This window comes from Lepidochelys olivacea, assembly GCF_965140295.1.
Source record: "Lepidochelys olivacea isolate rLepOli2 genome assembly, chromosome: 8".
Taxonomy (NCBI): Eukaryota; Metazoa; Chordata; order Testudines; family Cheloniidae; genus Lepidochelys; species Lepidochelys olivacea.
In genome coordinates, this window is record NC_140418.1 from 52652024 (window position 1) to 52676480 (window position 24457).

The 24457-nt window shown below is 42.8% G+C and overlaps 1 protein-coding gene across 3 annotated transcripts; it reads left to right on the forward strand.

The window, feature by feature from the left end:
- The first annotated feature begins 862 nt into the window (after window positions 1-862).
- On the forward strand, window positions 863-21529 carry LOC311525177 (torsin-1A-interacting protein 1-like). Of its 3 annotated transcripts, none has more exons than XM_084637048.1 (8): window positions 867-1201; window positions 3923-3997; window positions 5583-5657; window positions 6561-6608; window positions 12645-12749; window positions 15890-15952; window positions 16874-16933; window positions 18998-21529. In XM_084637048.1, exons 1-8 carry the CDS (start codon window positions 1000-1002, stop codon window positions 19798-19800), a joined length of 1431 nt encoding a protein of 476 aa, XP_084493174.1. In that variant the 5' UTR covers window positions 867-999; the 3' UTR covers window positions 19801-21529. The 3 variants fall into 3 exon arrangements, with proteins under 3 accessions (XP_084493175.1, XP_084493174.1, XP_084493176.1); XM_084637050.1 differs by lacking the exon at window positions 867-1201 and adding an exon at window positions 1514-1809; XM_084637049.1 differs by lacking the exon at window positions 3923-3997 and having other exon boundaries at window positions 863-1201.
- The last annotated feature ends 2928 nt before the right edge of the window (window positions 21530-24457 follow it).

The window sequence follows — 24457 nt, forward strand, 5'->3', positions numbered from 1 at the left end:
AACTACCATCCATCCTGAAAACACCATCCTGGCCACTATGGATGTAGAAGCCCTCTACACCAACACTCCACACAAAGATGGACTAGTCTTTAATCTGAACATCTCATAGCACTTTTACATATATTAGTGAATTGCAACTGTGACAACCTTCTGAGGTAGGTATTGTATTAGTCCTATTTTAGAGCAAAACTGAACTACAGCGTTATTAGGCCCTATTCCAGCGAATTCTTACATGCAGGAGTAACTTTATACACGTGTAGGTCCACTGACTTCAAGGGATTACTCATTGAGTGAGCTTTAGCCTGTGCGAAACAGCCACTCCAAGTTCAGGCAAGAAACCCAAGAAAAGAACTCTGGCCTCCCAGTTCTTTGCTGTAACTAGCAGCCCCTCTCATTGCCTTCTCGGGCGTGCTTGTGTGGGTGAAGCTTTCGCATTTCTCTCAACTGGGGCCATGCAGAGACCAATCGGTGTCACTGCCAGCCCCCGCCTCTGGGGGAAAGGGGACGGAGGGAGGACAGAGACGAGGGAGCGGGAGGGAAGGAAGGCTAGAAAAAGGAGTAGAGGGGGAGGAAGAAGGAGCGGGGAGGGGATCGGCAGAGCCAGCTCTTGACTGTTGGGCAGGGCTGGTGCTGGAACCGCTTCTGGAATGGTGGGGGGCAGGTTGCTCCGCAGCTGGAGCCGGGATGGAGGAGAACCGGCGCTGAGAGCGCCAGGCCCGCCGGAGCGTTCGGCGGCGGGGCGGGGCGGGGCGGAGCTGCTGCTGCTGCGTCACGCCGCGTGACTTCCTCCCAATCAAGGGAGAGGCAGCTCCAGCAAAGCCCACCAAGAGAAACGCCCCTCAAAATGGCGCCCCTGCTGGAACGAGACACCCCATAAACTTCCGCCCCTCCACCAGGCCGGCAGGAAGTGAGGTTATCGGACAAGCGACGCTTATCCCTAGCGGGCCGCAGTGCGGCGGCTTCAGCCCGAGGAGGAGCGCGACGGTGGGGCGTGTCCGGATGGAAACGCGGCCGGCGGAGGAGGCGTTCCCTGAGGACGAAGGTCGAAGAGCGAGGAAGGAGCGAGTGCCGAGAGGAGCCTATTACCTGCGCTCCAGGCAGTCGCTGCGCCCGGGAGCGGTGGAGATGCAGACACGGCAGAGAGCCGGGGCCAGGCAGCCGGGGCCGGAGACCAGGCGGCGGGACGCCGAGGCTTCGGAAAGTGAGTGACTGAGGAGCAGTTGCCGACCCGCGCCGTTGGGGCGGGCGGGCGCGGGCGCGCGTCGCGCTCCTGCTGCATCCTCTGGTTCAGGGCACGCTGGAGCGCGGTGAAGGGACGCGGGCGGGGGCCTCGGAGAGTTGTGGGATGCCCGGGGGGGGGGAGTGGTGTAATGGGGGGCGCGGGCATGACGCTGTAGCGGTGTGTGGGGAATGGGTAGGCCGTACCCCGTCTCTGCCTCACCCGGTCCCCATCGCCGGTCGGGCTCCGTGGGGTTAAGCCCGGGGGGTGGCAGGGTGCTGAGCTCTCATTGGGTTCAGTGAGAGTTGCCGTGCTCAGCATCTCGGTTGGGGATCGGCTGGGACCGTCCCCGTGGTGGGGGTCACGGTGCACCTCGTGTGGGTGCATGCTGGACCCACCACGTGCGGGGCTCCCCGGGGGCGAGGCACCGCTTTGCTGCAGCACGGCTGGGGATGGGTTGGGTTTCGTTTCCTTTCTCCGTGCCCCGCGTCTCAGCTGCTCCCTGGGTCTGCCTGCTCAGTGTCGGGAGGGGACAGCTGAAACGCAGCAGACTTTACTTCTGTCATATGCAGCTAAACGGCTTCAAAGGGGCAGGTGAATTAGCAGCAGGAGATCTACACGCGTCCCTTAAAACGGTTCCCGCGATAAGGAAGTCTGGGCAGACCCAGGCGGGGAAGACGGGGCAACCTGGCTCCCTAGAGATCATTAATGTGACAGTGACATCTGGCCAGTAAACTAATCAGTTGGGCTCCAAGAAACAGGGTAGGGCCAACTGGCTTTTGAAAAGAGAGTAACAGCTTTATTTTGGGTACAATTTAATTCCATTCTCTTACCTGCTTGCACATGTTTCTTTTATACAGTCAGTTTTTCCAGCAGGGTTGCCATTTTAAGGAGGGTAGAGTTTGCTGTTAAACTTCAGTGGCCTGAGCATCTGAGACAGGGAGGGAAGAGATGTGGTACAGAGGACATTCAGCTTGAGCATTGTACTGAGCGTTTTCCCACCAGTTTGTGTCTATGGTAAAAATCTCTAGGGAATCTACATGAGTTGTGCATTGTACTACATTCTTCTTAGTTGTCTCCCCACAACATAACTTTGTATCCAGCATCAGTTTTCTTTCAAAGGACCAGAAAGTCTGTATTGTATTTATTAAATAGTTGATGTTACCTTCTATACAACTTTAATGTATTTTTTTAAAGTGAATCCCCAAAAGACTGGAATGACTAAACTGAAGTTACTTGTACACCGTTAATTCAGGCCCCTGTAAATATTTATTACAATATGGTACTTAACTTTATGATTGCATACTCTATTTGTGGGCCCCTGCCTTGTTCATTGTGCAGGTTGTACTCTGCACTGTGAACGCCTAATTCTGCTACTCTGACTCATGTTGAGTAATATATGACTTAAGCATTGATCTTAGTGAGTAAGGGTAGCAGAATTGGACCCTGTGCAAAAAGTGTGTGACATTTATATTTAAATAGCTCACTGAAACAAGTGAAGTCAGGCTGTGTGTTATACAGTTGTTATGTCTGTTGATGCAACACTTGCTTCCTCAATGGAACTAAAACTTATTCAAATATTTTAAACTAAGTAACTTGTAGATATGAGCTTACTGTGTTATTTTGATCCTCTGCAATGAGTTCACTCTTGCCTTATTCCCTGTGCACTAGAGATCAAATTTTGCTCTGTTACTTCAGCGTAAATTTAAGACATGGAATTCAGCTTTAGTTTGTAGCAGTGTTGACTGGTAAGAAGGTCTGCTTCATTTGCCATTTAGTAAATCTAAAGTGCGGTAAAACTTTTGGCTTCTACATAGTTCTAGATCTGTGTATGAGAGGGGGCTACTTTATAGCTGCTCTTCTGCAAAGTTGTTCACATCCCTTAACGCAATGAGAGAGGGGGGCATTTCACACCTCTCTGAATAGTTGTTTCAGGCTCTCTGCTGACTTTGTCAAGCTTTATTGCATCTGTTTCTCGTCAGCTCAGTTTGAATGTTCTCTGTGCAACCATAAGGGGTTGAGACTTCCTTATTTTGTTTTTGTTTTTAAGAGCCAGTTTAGTTTCTGGTAGGGATGTAAGTACCATTTACAAAGTAACTGTTTAAACAGTTAAAATATTTTGTTTAAACGGTTAACTGATTAAAGAGCTGGCATGGCTGGGGCTGCTCCAACGGGGTAGCGCTGCCGTGACTGGGTTAACGGTTAAGGTTGGTTAGCAAGTAAGACTAGTTCTTACCAGTTAACTGGGTAACTTTTTACATCCTCAGTTTCTGGAATACAAGATGACAGCCACTAGGGTAAAGTACCAGGTCACAGATCTAGGGCGACCTGGCTTGATTTGACCCAGGCTGTCTTGAGTGGGTATCTTTATTTTTATATTTTTATTTTTACTTCCATGCCTATTACCTGCTGGGACCTATTTCCTTTCCTATTTTTAAACTCTTAAAATTAAGCAGGAAGGCTTAAGCTGAATTGTAAAACCTGTGTATTTAAATATTTGATGAATATTCTGTTATACACAACTTGTGTCTCTTATGTGATTATATGAGTGACTTTACTAGTTTAATCTCAGTGCGCTTATATACTGAATAAAAATTTAATTTCCAGACTGATTCAGAGATTTTTATTTCTATAGATAGGTGCACACTAACTTACCTGTTTGTTTCTAAAGTACTTGGTTTTTTTTCTATGAATGTTTTGAAGATGAAGCGTCCGCATATAGAACCAGAAGACAAAGGGCCAACAAAAATTACAACAGTCAGACACACTTGACAGAAGGTAACAGTGGGCTTTCTTTCCTTTCCTTTGTCAGTTAGAGGAAGTCTTCTCCTCCCAGATCTTATGAATTGCTAACAATAAATTAGTTCCTCAAAATATCTAGAATACCCAGTTTCAATAATTTACTTATCTGCAGAGAAATACTAGACTTCACTCTGTAGTATTATGTGTCTTCTTTCACATCCTTAAGGTAGGCACTAACTAGATTTTAAATTGCCATTACACAGTAAAGGCACTGTTGTATCCTTTCAAATACACCTTAACAGGATAATTACTGTGAAAAAGGTGGCCAAAGCCCTTTGCAAGGAAATTAGGAGTCTGTTTTTTGTATAGTCTCCATTAATTTAGGATTCATAAAAATAGAATATTACAAACAATTATTTATTATATTGAGGCCCCTTGGGTCTCAGCACATAATTTAGGTACATCAAAATCAAACATTTGTATGTAGGATTGTGCTAGGCCAAAGAAAACAGTATTTATTTGTTCATAAAGTGATGTATTCTTGAATAAAAGATTGGTTTCCTAATCCACTGGTGTTCAGTTATTCCATATGGTTAGGGATTAGAAGGATGGTATTACTAAACAATTTTTTTAGGACTTGTTACCTTGCTTTTATTGATCTCTGAGCCTCTTTGATTGCTTTAACCTCTCTCAGGATTGGGGTTTTGGGGGAGGGTTGGGTGAGGAACTTCACTTCCTCTTTAGCTCTTCGGTGACATATGGGGAAGTTTCGTGGAGCCTGATCATTGTGATCATTGATTCTTTAGGTTTGATCTAGGGCCAGATTTTGGGGCAGGATCAAACATTGCTTCATTTAGAGTGGTAATGAAGGACTTCAAAGCATGTACTGTCTCAGTCCCTGTCATAAAATCTAACACTGTCACTCATTCAGGAGTGAATTCTGCCTGTCTTGCACCTTAGGCAAGTGCAATTTTTGACCTTCAGATCCAGAGCACTGGCCAATACCACTTGAGCTAACTCAGTGACTGCTTGCGGTAGTAGATTGTAATCTTCTGTGTGGACCAGCTATTAGAGGGTGATGAGAGACTCACTTTGTCAGTGGGTTTTGCAGCTATTTGCCACATGACAGAGGAATGCTGAGACTTGAGGATCCTGGGATCAATTCCAGCCTCCCGGGGGGATGTTCTCTAGTGGTAATAGACCCTTCTGCCCCAGTCCCCTTATTTGTCTCTGTCTAGTTCTCACAATCCTGTCCCTGTCCCCGCATCCCCTTTGCTGCCCATATCCTGGATACACTAGCAGCTACTTGTCCTGCACAGACCCCACATACCTCAGGAAAATTGCCAAACTGGAGAGGGCTTAAGAAGTCCATGTTCTTGAAGAGATGGAGGGGAGGGTTCAAGTACTGGTGATGGAGGAGTGGCTGCTTTGGTGACTCCCTGATCTTATTTGCCATACCCAATAGTCTGATAAGAGTAAACACTCCAGCCAATCAGAAACTAGCATATTTACAGAGTGTTTTCTCTGGTTAGTGGAAGTGCATCAAACTGTTCTATAAACCCATCAGAACCCAGTTTTTAAAAAAGTTACGCTCTTAATGTATTCCTCTCCCTTGTTTTAGGGAGTGAAAGTGCAGTTGGCATAGCAGATGTATCGTCTTTACTTCGACCAAGAATAAGAGAGAGTCGACAGACAGGTAAATGTTTCTTTTAAACCTAAAGGATGGGTTTCCGCTAGTTGGGGTATAATGTTAGTGAAACATGCACAGGACTTGTGGGAGCATAGTTCAGTGATCACAGCAGGGAGTGGGAATTAGGGGGCCTCAGTTCTATTTCTGACTTTGCTGTTGACTTGCTGTATAATCTTGGGCAAATCACTTAATCTCTCTGCACCTTGCTTTTTTCTCTGTAAAATGGGGATGGTACTCTTCTATCTCACAGGAGTTTGTGAGGACTAATGTATGTATGTGAAGCCTTTGAGATCATCAGATGGAAGGCGCTATACAAGCATATATTTTACAGTGCATGAGTTGTAGTAATAGTTGGCTGGGATATTGCAACATATAGTAATTGAGTCAGATAACATTGTGTGATTTTTTTTTTTGTAAAAACACTGAGTACATGCTATGACCAATAGTATCTGTAGTTATGCAAGCTAAGAGAAGGGTAGTAAGATCTCATGTTTCAAGATATAAATTGACTCTCTCAGAAGGGTCGGGAAGGGATCCCACCCAGCTCATCCAATGTATAGCATTGCATTTCACAAAATGCATTGTTGGGATTTGGCAGTACCTTCTCCAAAGCATCAAGCATAGACCACTGCCAGATGTGGGTTACCAGACTTGATAGTCTAATGGTTAGGTGTAATTTGGCACATCCCATTTTTTTTTTAAAAAACAAAAATACAAAGGACATAACGAAGTTTAAATTTGCCAAACTCTGGAGTTTGAGAGGGGAGCTAGGTCTGTAAGAGTGCAGTCTTCGCAGCGTCCTGAGAAATGTATCTGTCACTGCATCAGATAACCACAGCACGAACATGACTGCTGCATTTCCTTCCTTTTTATTGTTGTTAATCGTTCTTGTGGTGTTTTGCCTTACAGAATATAAGCTCTCCAGTGCAAAAAGAGATTTCAAAAGGAATGAGTCAGGTTGGTTCAAGTGACTTTTTTTCCACTTTAAATATTCTGGTTTGCTTGCTATTATATGGTTGTCTCTCTGAAGTGAGCTGTAGCTCACGAAAGCTTATGGTCAAATAAATTGGTTAGTCTCTAAGGTGCCACAAGTCCTCCTTTTCTTTTTGTGAATACAGACTAACACGGCTGTTACTCCCTTTCTCAATCTGGGCATTACAGTCATAACAAGCTTCAGAGTGAGAGCACATACAGAACAGAACATTGCCACTGCAGCTTGGCTGCTGCTTGAGAAATGCCGAGAAGTTGAGTGTTCCAAGTAGAGACCTCTGACAACGTGCTATTAAGTGACTTTTTTTGTTTTCCTCCCCCGCTTCAATGCAGTAAGGTTGAGGTCTAACTGCATGACACTGGAAGCTGATTGGGTGGATTTTTATTTCGAAAGGATTTCAGTTTACTCAGAATTCCATTTGCTATGACACCGCCATGAATAGAACTGAAATTTAAAAAACAGTATCCCAATGCAAAAACTTTAAGTTGCATGTGGCACAGCTGCTGCAATGATGCTTACTACAGCGACCGGAGGGGTTCTCCCATTGCTGTAGTTAATCCACCTCCCCGAGAGACAGTAGTAATGTGGATGGAAAAAGTCTTCTCTAGACCTTGTGCTGCCTACAATGAGGGTTAGGTCAGCTTACCTATATCATTCAGGGATGTGGATTTTTCACACCCAGGAGTGATGTAGATGGGTCAACCTAACTTTTTAGTGTAGATCTGGCCACAGGTGTGTGTGTATTTTTTTAAGCTATATATTTAAAATTTATGTAAATGAACAAAGATTAAGAAGGTTATAAATGTCAGTGCTCTTGATTTTTTTTTTTTAAACCAAACCTTCTATTTTATAAGTGATTTTTACACTAAAGGCATGTTTTGGATGCTGAAAGTATTCATTATTTGGCTTGTGCCTTGTGTTTACAGTTATCACGATAACCACACTCACTATTGTATATTGTGTCTTATACAGTGAATAATTTTGCAGATTGAATCACTTTGCATAGTGGATTTTGATACTGTAGGAATGGCTGAGCTCAGTACCAGTTTTAAAAACTGGATTCTGAAGAGTTTAAAGAACAGTCTTATATACTTTGGCTATCAGAAAATACTCTAAAACATTAGTTTCTGATTTGCTGGCATGTTACCTACTGTTGGATGTGTCAAATAAGATCAGTCACCAAAACAGGGATGTTCTGAAGACCCACCATGTAGGCAGGTGGTAGGCCCTGTCTAAAGCTGCTGATTACAGTAGTCTTGTGTTAGGTGTGGCTTGTTAACTTCTCCATTCCTAAAGGGAAGGTGGGAGTGATACTCTGGGCAGAAGGATCCTGGGACAGTAGGGGCCATAGGGAAGAACCTAGGAACAGCCAAGCCTGAGGAAAAGGCTCAGGCTGGAATTTGTTTCCCTTTTTGATAAAGCCAGACTCCAGGCAGGGTGAGAGTTTGCTGTTCTAAGAGCAGGTTAAAGATGCTACCTGCTTACATGATAACTTTTTCCTCCCCAGACAGGCAGTTTGCATTACTAGCTGGTGATATTAGGCAAGATTTATACCTCAGTATTTAGTTTCACGAGGGAAGTGAAATTGCAGATGTATGCATCTTCCTCTTTCCTGTGACTTTTGTTCCTGTAATACAGAGCTTATGAAAAAACCCTCTAGTTGACAAATAACTCTGCTTAATTCTGCAGATTTCTTTAAGGATGGGTTTGTGAAACAAAGGTTTGTTTCTTAAAAGGAACTTGACACTGTACCTTGTAAAAAGAAAACAAGCTGTGGCTTTCATAGACAGCCCTTTTCAGCTGTACTCTTTTGCTATTATTTCAGAGATTTGTTTGCATAATTTTATCCCCATCACAGCCCAGTTTCTCCAAGATGATAGACCACTGTTACCTGAGTTAAAGGAGACTCCCCATTAACCGTTAGTGTTATAGGGCCTAAGACATACAGATAAACATTTGAAAGTTGCTCTTTGAGAAACACAGGAATTCTCTCAGACTTCTGTCTGTAGTAAATTATTACAACCAGGTTAAAACTCTTTGGAACTGCAGAAGTCTGTAAGGGAATTAATAGCTATATTTTCGCTTCTAGTAGTAGTAGTGACTTAAATAACTCTTCTATTGAACAACATAGACATCTGATTTCATATTTGGAGATTTTATGTGCTGTAGCAGTGTATTTTAATCTTATGTGAAATAAAACTATTTCCCACTGTTTCATTATGTTCTTCTTACTGTTTGATAACTGGAGAGTATTTTTAAAACTGGACAAATAGATTTTAAATTTAGCCCAAAAATTGGTGTGAGCTGTTCCTAGAATAAGTATCACTTACTTTCTGTTCTCTTTGCTTCCATCTAAAGAGAGACCTGCATGTATGTTGTGTAAACTATTGGGAGTACATGAGTGTCTGGGTAGCCTAAGAATGTTAAAGATGAATTGACAAGTAGTTAAGGTCCCAAATGTAGGTTTTTTCATGAAAGAAAAGCTTTACAAATCAAAGGGCTTGTCTACACACTCTGTTATGGAAATAAGCTATACTGATATAAGCAGCTTTATACCCATATAACTGTGTCCACAGTGTGGCATTGCACCAATCCTAAAGATCAGGTTTTAAATGGATATAGGTAAGGTGGTACTTAAACTGTGTATAGACCAGCCCATGGCATAAAGAAGTGTCTTTGTGAAAACTTAAAAACACTTCAGCAAAAACAGTGTTATGCTTTTGGTGATGAAATATTCCCCAAGAGTGTTGGACATCTGGCACCCTCACAAAACCCAGATGCAATTGTGCTATTGCGTGAGAGCCCAGAAGTGAAACTAAGTAAAAGTGAAACTGACTAGTCTTGTTTTCTGATCAAGTTGAGTGTGGTACATGCACTTTGTGGGGGGGTGTTTCTTTTTCTTTTTAAAAAAATATTAAAGTAAGGGTTTGTCTTGAGTTCCTTGACTATTTGCTTTTCTGATAGCACATTGCAACAGTTTTGAAAACCCATCTTCCCTAGATTTGTGGGAAGGTCTTACACTCGATCCATGACCTTGATGTTCTAAAATCTTGAAAACTGGTGATGGAAAAAACTGATTATCCCATCTCCCAGGGTAGGACTGTTCCTACAGTATATTTTCCATTGCACTGTAGTTCTAGATGCTTTAAGTGATGTGGCAGCAGTTTATTAATTACTTATTGCGGTAGAACCTGAAAGATACGAACACCGGAGTTATGGACTGACCAGTCAACCAGACTCCATGTGAAACTGGAAGTAACCAATCAGGCAGCAGTAGAGACCCCCCTTCTCCTCCCAAAAAGGAAATACTGTGTTGTGCCTCTATTGCATCTTAAAGGTAGGCACGTCTTTGGCTTCCTGTCCCCATCCCACCCCATGCACGGGGCAGCCACTTACAGCTAGGAGGTGAAGATGCTGTGGCTGCCAGCCCAAGGCAGATGGAGACAACAGAGCAGGAGCAGTGCTGGGGTCTGCGCCGCTACTTCCCCGACCGGAAGGGGATGTGCTGTTTACTTACGTGCGCGCACACACTCAGCTGGGAGGGGGACAAGCTTGCAAATTTAGTCCGACCCAGGGAAAGAAGCTGCTTGCGAGGAAGTTGCTGGTGCTGAGGAGGGAGTTTAGCTGCTGCTGGAGCCTGTCCTGGAATGTCAGCTGCTGGAACTGGAGCCCGAACTGCACTTTGTTTGGAGTTACAAACATGTCAGAGTTATGGACAACCTCTGTTTCCAAGGTGTCCATAACTCTGAGCTTCTACTGTAATAATCACCTTACAAATAGCCACACAATTTATGTTTTGTAAAAGTAATATTTTATTACTTCAAAAAGATAGTCAATTAATAGAACTAATTTACTTCTAACTTTTTTTATTTTGCACCGATACATTCATTTTGTAGATAGGAAACTCCTATTACATTTAAACAGGATGTTTAGAACCTGGATGTTTAGTTACTACAAAAATTTTCTCCACTTGCTCATTTTCTAGAGTAAATCCTAATCTATCAGACAAACCATTTAGAGTGAAGCATATAAATGCCTATTTAATAGGCAAACAGACTGCTATTGAATCATTGACTGACACTGTTGCCACAGAAGCAGTTTTTCAGTAGTTAAATCTCTTGGAATCCTAAAAATTCAATAAAAGTAAAGCCCTGTAGCAAGCCATGTCTGAGCTTTTATTGGTTTTTGAGAAGTTTGAAAGCTGTACATATTTCTTACATGCTATTAGGGCATAGGATAGCAGTCTTCCCTAAACTGGCCTTGGTGCCCACTGTAAGCATTATATAGGGGAGTTTTTAAGTATTAATTGCAAATATGGGTTTGGAAGAAGCCCCAGTACATTTTTAGAGGTGAATATTGAAAATTGAATGTGGGAAGGCAAAACTGAGATCTTGAGCACAGTTTGAGAGCAAATGACTATGAACAGCTTCTGTAGCTATCAGCCATGTAAAAATATCTGGCCTAATGGGTCTGTTGTGAATACAGTGGTAACTGTGGCTCACTTAAAGAGTAGAAAACTTTTGCTAATAGTTGCTATGCCCCTTTCTATGTAAGTTCTAAACGAATCCCCCTCCTTTGGCGGTGATGGGGATCTGTAATTACAGAAAAGTCTAGTGTAGCATAGATATTACTACTGCAGAAATCAGAGTTGTCTTGGGGGGGTCTCCAGTCATGGGCCATAGTAGCATCAAGAGGCTTCTTGCCTCTACCGGCACCATTTTCCCCTACTGTGTGTTGGTCCTTGACTTTTTACAACCTTGTGTTTCAATATGAGATTCCCACTTGTGGACTGAGATTTAAAAAAAAAAAAACACATTTATCAAAAGAAAATAATTTTGTATTTTTGGAAGGAATATTAAATTTTATGCTTCAGGGCTTAAGCCAATCTCTAACTACTAGAGATCAAGAAGAGACTGAATGTTGGGGTCACATTACTTCACATCTGCCAGTTGTGGGGTTCTTACCCTTACCTCTGAAGCATCTAGTGCTGGCCACTGTCAGAAACTTAATAATGGACTCGATGGACCTCTGATCTGATCCATGCTGGTGGTTCCTATCTAACTCTGTTCACTTAGAGCTCTCAGGTTTGTTTAGACTGTGGCTCCTGAATTGGAAAGCCCATGACTTCAGCAATACAATACCTTACAAAATAATATTGTATCTTTAATACAAACTTAGATTTAAATATAACTAGGGGGTGAGTGTGAAACTGTAATTATCTCATACATATGAGAAATTAGTCAACTAAGATTTGAAATGAAAAGGAGTAATATAAAAGAACTGTTTTAGATGGCAGGAACTGCAGAATAGGCAATGATATTTTTATGAAGGAATGCTGAGAGGACTGGTATTACATAAGGTGGGAAGGGGCTATTTCTTTAACAAAGACAAAGAAACCTCTTCACACCTGTATGTATTTTTGTAGTCTTGAGAGGCCAGTCTGAATTGGTCACCTTTCACCTTCGAGGTGCTGTACGGCTCTGCTCTTCCATTCACGACCTCTTCAGTGTTCTTGCCCCATGCTTTGTCAGCCCAGTGCATCTAGTCACTCTCTTGATTTCCTCTCACAGTTAGCTCTGTGCTATGTATCATGCCACACCCCTGTTGAACGCTTGAAATATCCCTCTGATATCCCTCTGTGCACCACCTCACTCTTTCAAATCCTCCTCCTAGCTTGATTCTCTTGGTTGGCCTGCCATCTTGCTGGACTTTGCTCCTCCAACTATTAACATTACCCAAGGGAGAACTGTAGTTCCCAAACAGTTACACAAGTTGGTAAAACAGCAACTAAACAAGATACGTGCATCCAGTAGTTTATCTTACAACCTTTCCTGTTGTAGCCTTCATTTTTTGATGTCCCATGGTTAGTGTAGGCCATAAACTTCTTGAGACAAGGACCTGTCCTTTTATTCTGTAAAATGTCATGCTGTAGCTATATATAATAGCTTTTGAGTTGTGTGGCAAGTGGTTCTTAATCTTTATATAACCTGTTGTCTTTACAGATGAGGAGGAGGAGGAAGATGAAGAGGATGCTGATGGCTACAGTGACAATGAATCTGAAAATGATGGGGAAAATTATAAGAAGACTGTGTCTCAACCTCCAAGAGGTAATGGAAGTGATGTTTTGCAGCCATCCCTCCTCCTGTCAAAGGGTTTGTCTCCAGTGATTATCAGTTCAGTTTTTAAACTTTGTGAACTTTGGGCCAGACAAAGTAAAACATAACAAGATATCATTACAGTACAGTCCTGTATATATGGCAGTACGCTTTTGTAGTTCAATGTAGCATTCTGAAAATTTGGGCAGAGAGAACCATTCTTTGATATATATATGCAATAATATTTGTACAGTTGAGACCAAGTGGGTGAGGTAACATCTTTTATTGGACCAAATTCTTGGTGTGAGAGAGTGAAGTTTTCAAGCTACATAGAGCTCTTCAGCTGTGGGAAAGGTACGAAGAGTGTCACAACTAAATGAAAGATTGAACAGAGTTTATGCTAACTACTTATGATATATTGTAAGGGAGCATTCAAGGTGAAGTGGCCTATTAACACCCCTGATGTCATAGGACTAAAAGGGGGTTAGTGGGTTACAGATTGTTGTAATAAGACATACATTAGTGTCTCTTTATTAAGACCGTGATTTTTAGTATCTAGCAAAGTTATGAATTTAAGCTCCCAGGCTTATCTTTTGAAAGTGTTGTGCAGATTTCCTTTAAGGATGAGGACTGATAGGTCAGATATAGAGTGATCGCTTTGTGAAAAGTGTTTGCCAACAGGTGATCTGGTGTTTGTCTTGTGTGAGTTCATTTGAGAGCTTAATGATTGGTTCTGCCACATAATTGTTGGAACATTTAGTGCACTAGATGAGTAGGACCCATGGCTCTTGAAGGGTGGTATGTGGGGTAAGGGTGGGGGGGCCTGCAGGGGGTGATGATGATGAGCATTGTATTACTGGAGATATGTCTATAAGTTTTGCATCTGTTGTTCTGGCTGGGTCTGGAGCCACTTTGAGTTGGTGTGCCCGGGTCTGTGGTGTCCTGGGTTCTGATGATGGACGTTTGCCATCTCTTGCTGGAGGCTGTCATCTTGCTGAAAAGTAACAAACGTGACACAACATAGAGCAAAGATTCGTTTTCTAGACTGCTTAAATCTTGTTTAAACATGAGAAATCTACTATAAGTCATTTTAGTTTAAATATAATAAAGTTGAAATTCTCCTAATTTTATTAAAGGAGCACTGTTAATTTGAAACCTAATCAGTTGAAAAAAGCTCCTTGACAATTTTTGTGGATTTTTTTTTTGGTAATACTCACTACACTGTCTTAGGCCAAAATACTCAAAAGTGAAATCCTAGATTTAAGTGCACATATAGGGCCCCAGCCTGCAAACACTTAAGGTACGTGCTTGATGAGACTCATGTGAGTAACTTTACTCATATGTGTGTTTCCAGGAGTGGGACTGTAGCCACTTAATTAGGTGGCCTTATTTTTTTTCCAGAAGAGCTGAATTACTGACACCTCCCAATGACTCCAGCAATGGAAAGTGACTATACCAAGTGCTATCAAATAAAGTGATGGAAGAGAATTTTTTCCTCTACTCTCTGTTATAGACATCTTAGATGTGACTTGTAACAGTACGAGAAGACTTTTTAGACAGAAATAGGTTTTTTTAAAGTTGAGGGCCCCTTTAAGACATGATTTAAGATAATTTGATTTGCAGTTCCTACAACTGATACTAAAGCGTCTGAATAGATACACTGATGGAGGACTGGGTGATTGAGGACTGGTAATAGGGTATGGTTCAAATCCAGTTTGGTCAAAATTGAATCAACTTGCTATATGATTGCTTATGGGAGAAGACCTGGGGAGCGGCCAGGTGCACCAACCTGACAAAGCATGGAGATGAAATGGACTTGGGAGACGAGAGAGGAGGTGCATGCAAAAGCAGAGCTGTGCTGGCCTTCGTTCAGTTTCAAGGAGGTGGTGTATAACACCTACACAATCGATACGCTTTAGCACCCTTGCCCATAGGCATGACCCCTCAGTCTTCAGGTGTGTGGTGAGATGGCTGCCCTTTGTATTAAGTGGTTTTGGTTCCAAAAGGCATTCATCTGGTGGTACCTCTCATGAGAATTAATTTCACTTTAGTTACAGCATTCCATTTTCTGCTTAGAAATCCAGTGACTGAATACAAAGACTAGGAAATAAAGGCAGCTAAGCATGTAGGTTGGGACAGGCTGCATGAGAAAGGAGTGACTGTTTTAAATCTCCCTTTGCATCCCAAATGCCAAGCTGCCCTTTGAGTAGCAGTTTGGAAGTACTATGTCCGTGATTGATTTGTCTCCAAATTGGTCAGTGTCTGTTAAATTTATGATCTCTGTTCATTTTATTGTGCTGACTTCTGTGATTTGAATGTAATCCTATTCTGAATTTCAAACAACAAGCAGCCACCAATGAGGACACTGCCCAATGTGACAGGCAAGTGTGGCTGCAGCTGAGCAAACACTGTGTTGAAGTATTAGACATGATACAAAGCATTCGTGTCCCGTATGTTCACTTCTGAGTTTTCCTTCTCATAAACCTCTGATCGGGGTCAATTGTTTTAGGTTATCTCCTGGGATTCTGGGGTACCTTTCCATTAGCCATTCATCTTCCTTGCTCAGATTCTGCCTGCGTGTTTCTGCTAGCATCCTCTACGCGCGCGCGCGCTCTCTCTCTCTCTCTCTCTCTCTCTCTCTCTCCCCCTCCCCCTCCCCCTCCCCCATCTGTCACTATGCATCTATATATGAGATCTTTCATCTTTGAGACAATTGCTGTGATTACACAGGACTTATTTGACTCAAGGAACCATAAATGTAGGTGGTTTTGTACCATGTGAGTAAACATAACATGTACCCTTACTGAAACCATAACAACTGATAACTGTATGGTGTGCACATTCATACATGTTGATGGAATGCAGTTGACACTGTTCTTTTCAGGAGTAATTTTTTATTATCTTTTACCTTCTCATATTTTTTTACATGAATACTCCAAAGCCTCACTTTCATATAAAAGCTTGCATTTTGAGTTATAAAGCACTATTCTGGTCCAGTTTTCTGATGATGTTATGCAGCAGGTTGGTGGGCAGAAGTAACTTTGAGGCCTGAGATTGTGCTTGACAAAACTACTTTTCTGTTTCTTCAGTCTAATACAGTCAAAGTATTGCTTTTAAAATATGCATATGTTTCTTCTGTTACTATGTTCCAGATACCCCAACAGTTGTACAAAAACAACCAGTGTTTAACCAGAAGATGACATTCAGGAGATCAAGTATGTGGATAAAACTGCCTCTCGTTTACCTATGTATAGATTGATTGTGATTTTCTTTTGGTGGTTCAGCGTTTGAGGAGTTTGTTAGCTCTCCATAAGCATGTTTGGTTATTCGTGCTTTTGTGAAAAAGGGGACCTGGGAATAGTGTGGATGGGAAACTGAAGCTGGTCTGCCAGTTGAAAGAGATCAGTTTGCTGGCCTGAAACAGTTGTGAACATGCCACTGTATTTGTCTCTGGGAACTGGGCAGGGCTGGCTTTGAACTCTTTTTGATGCAAACCTGAAATGAAATCCTTTCCAAGTGATTATTTGTTACAGTAGCAGCTAAGGACTGCTGAGTTCATAGTCCCTTTCTCACTTCTGTTAGTGAGACAATGCTGGCTAAGCAGTGCTGTCAATGAGGTAAGGTTGTTTAACTTTTCTGCCTGTTTTACTGTAGAATCATCTACAAAAAGCAGAAGCTAGATCAGGGATCGGCAACCTTTGGCATGCAGCCCATTAGGGAAATCCGCTGGCAGGCTGGGATGGTTTGTTTACCTGCAGTGTCCGCAGGTTTGGCCGATCGCAGCTCCGACTGGCTGTAGTTCTCTGTTCCAGCCCAATGGGGGCTGTGGGAAGTGGCGTGGGCTGAGATATGTGCTGGCCGCTGCTTCCCGCAGCCACCATTGGCCTGGAACGGTGAACCGCAGCCAGTAGGAGCTGTGATCCTCCAAACCTGCAGATGTTGTAGGTAAACAAATTGTCCTGGCCTGTCAGTGGATTTCCCTGATGGGCTGCGTGCCAACAGTTGCCAATCCCTGAGCAAGACTGAATTTAGAGCTAAAATCAGTTTTCATGTTTCTCATCCCTTCCATTGATAACTGGATAAATGGATCAGGATTCTGTCATCTTAACTCCCCTTCCCTCCCATCACTCCAACAGGTGAAGCTGAATCTCAAGTTCAACCCAATACGCTGAAGCATTCGCAGCCTGCAGCCAAAAGTAAGATTCCTGCTTTCAGATCTGTTTAATGCAGGGGTGAGCGAACTTTTTTGGCTTGAGGGCCACATCAGGGTTGTGAAACTGGATGGAGGGCCAGGTAGGGAAGGCTGTGCCTCCTCAAAAAGGCTGGCACCCACTCCCTATGTGTCCCTGCCCCTCTCAGAACCCCGACCCACCCAACCCTCCCCACTCCTTGACTCCTGAAAGCCCCTGACTGCCCTGACCCCTATCCACACCCCTGACAGGTCCCCTGGGACTCCCAGGCCTATCCAACCACCCCTCCAGAACCTCTGTCCCATCCAACCACTCTCTGTACCATGACTCCTCTTCCCCCACCCCATCCACCCACCATACTGCTCAGAGCAGCAGGAGCTCGCCGCCCAGCCGGAGCCAGCCACGCCACCTGGCAGGAGCGACAGGCCAGAGCGCTGGCGGCGTGGCGAGCTGAGGCTATGGGGGAGGGGGACAGTAGGGAAGGGGCCAGGGGCTAACCTCCCCGGCCGGGAGCTCAAGGGCTGGCCAGGACGGTCCCGCAGGCCATAGTTTGCCCATCTCTGGTTTAATGTATGTATAGCATTTAACCATTTTTGTGCCCATCCTTGTATTCAAGCTCCTTTAACTTGGTGCTGTATAGTGGGTCCTACTAGAACAGACCTGCATTACAGATCCTGCTTATCAGGAGACATATTTTCAGCACTGAGGGAAAGATGACTCGAGGCTTCTTGTCTGATTTCTCAGATTTCCACCTGGTCTGCCCACTACTCCTTTAATAGACTCTGGCATCTACATGAGATTAAATTTGGGGCATGCATAGTGATAGTAGTTCTGTGTTCCATTGTTTGTTTTTTATTAAATTAGATGCTTCAAATTCAATTGTAGTAATCTACAGAAAACTTTTGTCATCCTGTTTTCTGAAGTATTTAGGATCCAAGAAATGCATCTCCTTGCTATGGGTCTGATCCTGCTTCCAAAGAAATCAATGGGAGGTTTATTAGTGACTTCTTTGGAAACAGGATCAGATCCTGTAGGACAGGAGGGGGAGGATAAGATTTTTAAAAACATGCTATAAGCTTTTTTCATGTTGACAATAACCCTGGTTAATAGTTCAGTCACTTTGTTAAATTAACAACATTTAAAAAACAAACTTGTAACCCATCTTCAAATGTCTGATTGCATGCATTTCAATGGTAAGATGCAGTTTCCTGTGTCCTCGTCATCCCCTGCTTTTACTTCTTGTTCTCTGAATGAACAGATGAGGCCATTTAACTTCTGGGTTCTTATGCACTGGCGCAGTGACTTTTTGTATTGGTGATCCCTTTCTCAGAGCGTGAAAGCTTCTGAGTGTGACACCCCCCCCCTTACAAAATTAAAAACATTTTTTTTAATATTAACACCATTCTAAAGTGATATTTGTATGTTTAATATCACTTTTCACAGCAGACTTGGTAGCTAGCTGGGAGGCATGTACTCACAACCCCCACATAATAACCTTGTGACTCCTAGTGTGAGAACCCCAGCACTAGCACAATGCAGTAATGTTTGAGTTACAAACAGTGATGAAGAATGTTCATTTTGTCTAAAAATTCCATTGAGATTGGTTTCTGTGGCTTTACTTTTTTTCCTTTCTGTTGCCTTCAGATTTTGTAGAAGATTATTCTTACAAAACTTAAATGTTGGGCCAGGTTTGACCTGCCTCTTTAAGATACGTTTTAATGTGTTTTTTAATTATATCTAATCGAAGACTAAATTATGGTTAGAATATGAGTGAGCAAAATTTTCAAAAATGCTTACGTCCCATTTTCAAACTGTGCCTTGTGTGTTTAAGTTGTTTAGGTGCTTTTGAAAAATGTACCCGATGTCTTGCATTATCCTGCAGTTTTTCCTCTAAGGAAGTTAAGTCCTTCTTTCTCACTCCAGGGTGTCTCCATTACCTTGTGGTGTTCAGTTGTTTATGGGATCGGAAAATGGGTCTTTTGAAATGTCACTATTCACTCATCCATACTAATTGATTCCCCATTGAATGATGAAAGCATTTGCTTATTTTTAACATTCTCTTTTGTGCAGAGCCTGTTGGACAGTCCAGTGCAGGATGTTTTAGGATGTGCATTTTGGTATTAGCAGTAGCTTCCATTACTGTTATATGGCATGTTTGGAAGAATCAATCCTCCAAGACTTTGCCGAGGGAAGAAATCAAAGTTGCGCAAGCATTTGCGACCCAGATAAAGAAACTTAAGAATGTCTATCCAAATCAGGATCCAAGACTGTGGGAGAGAATCCAAATGTTCCTTATAAAACGACTCAATACCACCCATCCTCACTCACAGCCTGCCATCTTACTGCTCACAGCTGCTCAAGAAGCTGAAAAATCTCTGAAGTGCTTAAGTAACCAGATTGCTGAAGCTTATTCCTCCTCCCTGAGTGCTGCCACAATCAAGATTGATGGGGCTGCAAAAGCCATGCTGGATAGCAACGATGTCAAGCTGGAAGTAGATCATGAGCTAAGCTCTGGGTTCAAGGAAGGTAAAAAAGCAGCTGTGGTGCATCGATTTGAGTCTCTGCCTGCAGGCTCCACTTTGATCTTCTACAAGTACTGTGACCATGAAAATGCAGCATTTAAGGATGTAACTCTTCTGCTAACTGTCCTTCTGGATGAAGAGTCCCTGGAAAAGAACCTCAGTCTGCTGGATGTTGAGGAGAGAGTGCGGGATTTTCTCTGGGCCAAATTCACCAGTTCAGACACTCCCAGCTCCTATAATCACATGGACACAGATAAGCTGAGTGGACTGTGGAGCCGCATATCCCACCTGGTCCTGCCTGTTTGGCCTGAAAATGCTCTCCCTAAGGAGGGCTGCTTACAGATGACTTAAATCTGAGACCTGGAAGGATAGGAAACCAGTGTTGTGGTGCCCGGGCAGTGCAGAACTTAACTGCTGAGCAGAGGCAGCACACGGTGTTCTCTCTGCAGAGCAAGGACTGGGAGGGTGATTGCATTTAAAGGAACTGGAGTTCTCACTAGACAACTGAAGAGCGTACATATGGAGCACAGCTCTTAGGTTGCGCTTTCCTCAGTAACTTACTGGGCCTAGTGCTCTGTAGGTAAAAATGTCCTGCCCCATTGTAGAGCCATCCCTCTGTATGCAAAGCTGTTCTTGTGTGCAGTAGACAAGCATCTCTCTGCTGAAACTTTTTCCAGCAGTAAGTAGTACTGCCATTGGGTATGGCAAGATAATGGGATCTAGCAGATTCCACAGTCTCCTCTGCCTACTTCCAATCTACCAGAATAACGTTCCCCTCTATTCTCGGAGGCTTAATTTTATTAATTGGAGGTGGGGCTACATGCATTCCAACCATCGGCTTTCTTTCTCCAGCTGACCATGGCCTTGGGTATAAGTTGTCTCTTCATGTTTCCTAGACTGGCTGAATTGAATAGATGATGATGATCTGGTTCAGGAGAGACTTCTCAAAGCTGTTTTTGTTCTGTTTAGATGAGCCTTCCTCCCCTCCCTCCAGTTTTGGAGGCTGGGATTAATGAGGTGCAAGTGATTGCTCTGGGCATTAACACATCAGTTAACAAAATAACCCCTTAGTGCATCTGCTCCCCAGAGCACCCAGGAATCCTTTGTTCTGCATCAAGTTTTAAGACTTACAAATCTCAAGGAGGAAATGTTAAATGCTGTTCCAGTGTGTGCTAAAAAGGCCTCATCAAACCCTTCTCAAAGGCCTAAAATGTGTACATTCTGAACAGATTATTTTGGCAAGATCCAAAGGTTTTATTTGAAAAGAGTATTTTTACATCGAGAGGATTTGTTTATTACTGTTGTAAGCCTTGTCCCAAATGACTCCCCATTTGTCTGCATAAAACCTGCTGCTTCCTATGTAAATTTTAAGAAAAACAGACTTGATATGCATGCATTGACCATATTTTGAGTGTCTCATGCCAAAAATCCCTAAAATTTACCACCGATTAAAAATCATATATGTATTTCTATTCCCACAGAAGAATTGTCATTCTTTCATGCCTCTCTGCTGCCTAGTATCTCATCTTGGGTGTCTCTTGTTCCAGATCCATTCAGCTTTCTTGGATTTGAAGGAGACACTGCTCAAATTTAAGATACATTTTCTTACAATAGCTGCCAGATTGATGGCACTCTAATACATCCATTACTCAAACTTCCCTTTGTCTTGCTATAAAAGTCCTTAAAAAGGACTTATCTGTAGGGGGTGAAAGGGCAGCTAAGTCCCCATGCTGAGACTACCAGAAAAGACTCTGGTTTGCGATGTGAAATGGGCTGGATTAATGACTGGTGCAAGAGAACTCCATAGACTTAGAGCTGTGACCACTTACGCTAGTGGTGGATTTGGCCCTTCTTTGAGAGCTGGAAACTGATGACTAATTTGTTTTGTGTAAGAGGTATTTATACAGCAGAGAGACATGGAAGTGTTGCCATTTTGTGTGTGTAAGAACAGCTCATGAAGAAAAGTTTTAAATGTTATAAACACTTCATTGGACAAGTGGTTTTTTAAAAGTGTATATTACTATATTAGTTGGAAATGACCAATGATGATTTGTAAATAATTTAAAGAAACTATTTTAGTAACCATTAGAAATAAATTTACCTATTTGTTTTATAACCTGTTCTAAGACTGCTGATAGAATTTTAAGATGTGGTCAACTTTTTTTTACAGGCCAGCATTTTCAAATGTAGTTACCTCTGAAAATCAGTCCACTTTGATTTAGGTACTTGAATGTAGACTTAGGTGCCTAATTTTGGGCACCTAAACTTGACAACTTTGGCCAAGTTCCTTGAATTATACGTAAGTCCTTATCTACAGAGACACCCCCCTACTACCATCTGAGCTGTTACATAAAATTCATGAAAATAATCTTTGGCTAGCTGAGAGAAAGCTGCATCACATTCATGTAGATTGGGAATGTAGCTGAGAACTTCCTCTTAACTGGTGTTCTTGCATTTCTTGTCAGCTGTCCTTTTCACCTCACCCAGACAGTTTGCATTCAGGCTGAAAACAAGAAGTTGTTACCTGCTTTTAATTGAGAAGGCATCTATAATTGCAGGGTTTTTTTTTCAATATTGGGGGAAGAATGATGCAGTGTCTACTCTGCCACCTTGCAGACTACACTTCAGTTTCCAGTCTTTTTAGTAATTGGTATGATGGAAGTAATTCACAAGTGATTTCTTACCTGTCTCAGAATTTCCACGGAGGCCCAAGAGCTAGAAAACAGAATAATGCCTGGCATTTATAGGGCATTTCACTGGAGGATATCAACATGCTTTACAAGCATTAATTCAGTAAACTTCACTCCACCAAGCAATTATACTTTTTTCTTCTTTATTTTATGTACGTTTGATGCTTGTGAAGTATCAGTGACAGCTCTGGAGGTGGAGGTTCTCTGTTGTATCACAGAACAGTTACAGCACAGACCTCAGAAGTTCAGGTTTCTCTACACTGTTCCAAGGTGCCCCAACCATGGACTGGAGAAAACACCCTTAGCTAGTGTAGTCTCCATGACCACCCTTGTCCTCTGTGAGACTGCATCTAGGAGACTGAGACTGTTGGACCAGGAATGCTAGTCCTCACAGGCCACTGAACAGCTGTTGGAATAATCCCATGGTCACAACCAGTACAGAGCAGGCTTCAGTTTGTGACTTGGAGATGAAAAGCTCCATGTTCCTCTACCAATAATTACTTGAGCCACCCAGTTCCCTCAGAAGGGAGCTGATTCTGAAGGGCTGAGTGTTTAGAAGAGCAATTTTTTTCTGTCTCTGAAAGGGTAAAATGAGAACTTTAGTACATGCCCCCCCCTTTGTTTTACTCACTGAAGATGTAATGGAATATCAGATATTCTTTGGCTAGCTGGCATAAAGCAGCAGCATGTTACATGTATGTAAAATGGAATATAGTTCCAGATGTAGATTGCGGCACTTATCTCAGGGTGGGGAAATAAATGTAAAAGAGAAAATAAAAAACCTGGCCCACATTTGACTGTTTATATACCACCTCATCAGTCCAGTGAAGTGAGGGCTGTATACATCCTTCACATGGTGGCTGCTGGCCATCGTCCTCTTCAGGCTTCCCTTTCCATTACAATGTCACTCCTGCCACTGAAAGTCTTTTCCAACCACTCCACAGCATTTTGGCTTCTAGAGCAACTGCCTCACTGGAGGGTGAAGCTGAGTTGGATCTAGCTGTCACAGACCAGTAAACCCAACCCATGGAAACGAGTTAGTGTGCTTGCAGCAGCTAGAGCAAGGAAAAGTTTGTAATTCACCTTGTGGCTGATAGAAGATAAAGTGCTACTTTGTGTTCTGCAGGCATATGCTGGAGTAGTGTGTTTTTTAAGCTTTGGTTGGAGATGCTGGGTGGAGGTTGAGACATCTTTAGTATTTGTAAGTGCAAATGAAGGAGAGCTGAACCAATTAAAGAAGCATAAAGTGCTGTATAAATACTGGTTACAGAGTAGCAGCCGTGTTAGTCTGTATTCGCAAAAAGAAAAGGAGTACTTGTGGCACCTTAGAGACTAACCAATTTATTTGAGCATAAGCTTTCGTGAGCTACAGCTCACTTCATCGGATGCATTCAGTGGATGAAGTGAGCTGTAGCTCACGAAAGCTTATGCTCAAATAAATTGGTTAGTCTCTAAGGTGCCACAAGTACTCCTTTTCTTTTTGTATAAATACTGTGGCTATTAGCAGCCAGGGTCCAGTGGAGTCAGTTAGGAGGAATACGAGTCAGTTATCAGGGCAAAAACTCTGAAAGAGAGGAACCGTAGTCTAGAGTACACTTAGAGGGAACATAGTTACATATGTTACAGACAAATAATCAGGGCAATTGATTTGTGTTTAATAGTGACGAAACCCCCCACACCAAAGAGTACAGTACACACAGTAAGAAGCTGCAAACTCAAACATAGACTGAACACATACCCAATGATAGAACTGAAGATTGATGGTTTTCCATGTCTAAAGTGCAGTATTACAGATAAAAATACTAGGAAAGGAAAATTGTAGCATTATGAGAACAAGAAGCATGGGCAAGTCAGTGCATGGTGCCTAAAGGTGAAATGCATGTAATACTGGCCGTACATAGTAAATTGTTCAGGATAGCGCATCCAACTAGAGACTCCAACCCATCTCCCTGTTTGTTGCTCTCTCCACCATTTCATCCAGTCTGGTTAGCTACCACTTCCAGTTACTCATCCCTGAACTTCTTGACCTGGGACCTTGTCTGAGTTCCTTTCCTCGGTAGGGACAGTTCAAACCATTCCTCTCACTCTGGGAAGATGACTGGAACTATATGGTGACAGTGATGGATCCTGCCCTCCTGATCCTGTGGACAACCTGATCCTGATCCTCCTTGCAGTGGAGGTCCTGTCCTCCCAGCAGGGGGCTCTGCAGCAGTTCCTGCTTGTCCCACCTGTGAGCCCTGAGTTTGAGAATACAGCTCTCCCCTTCAGTGGTTTATGACATCACAAGCACTTAAAACAATGCACAACCAATCAATACG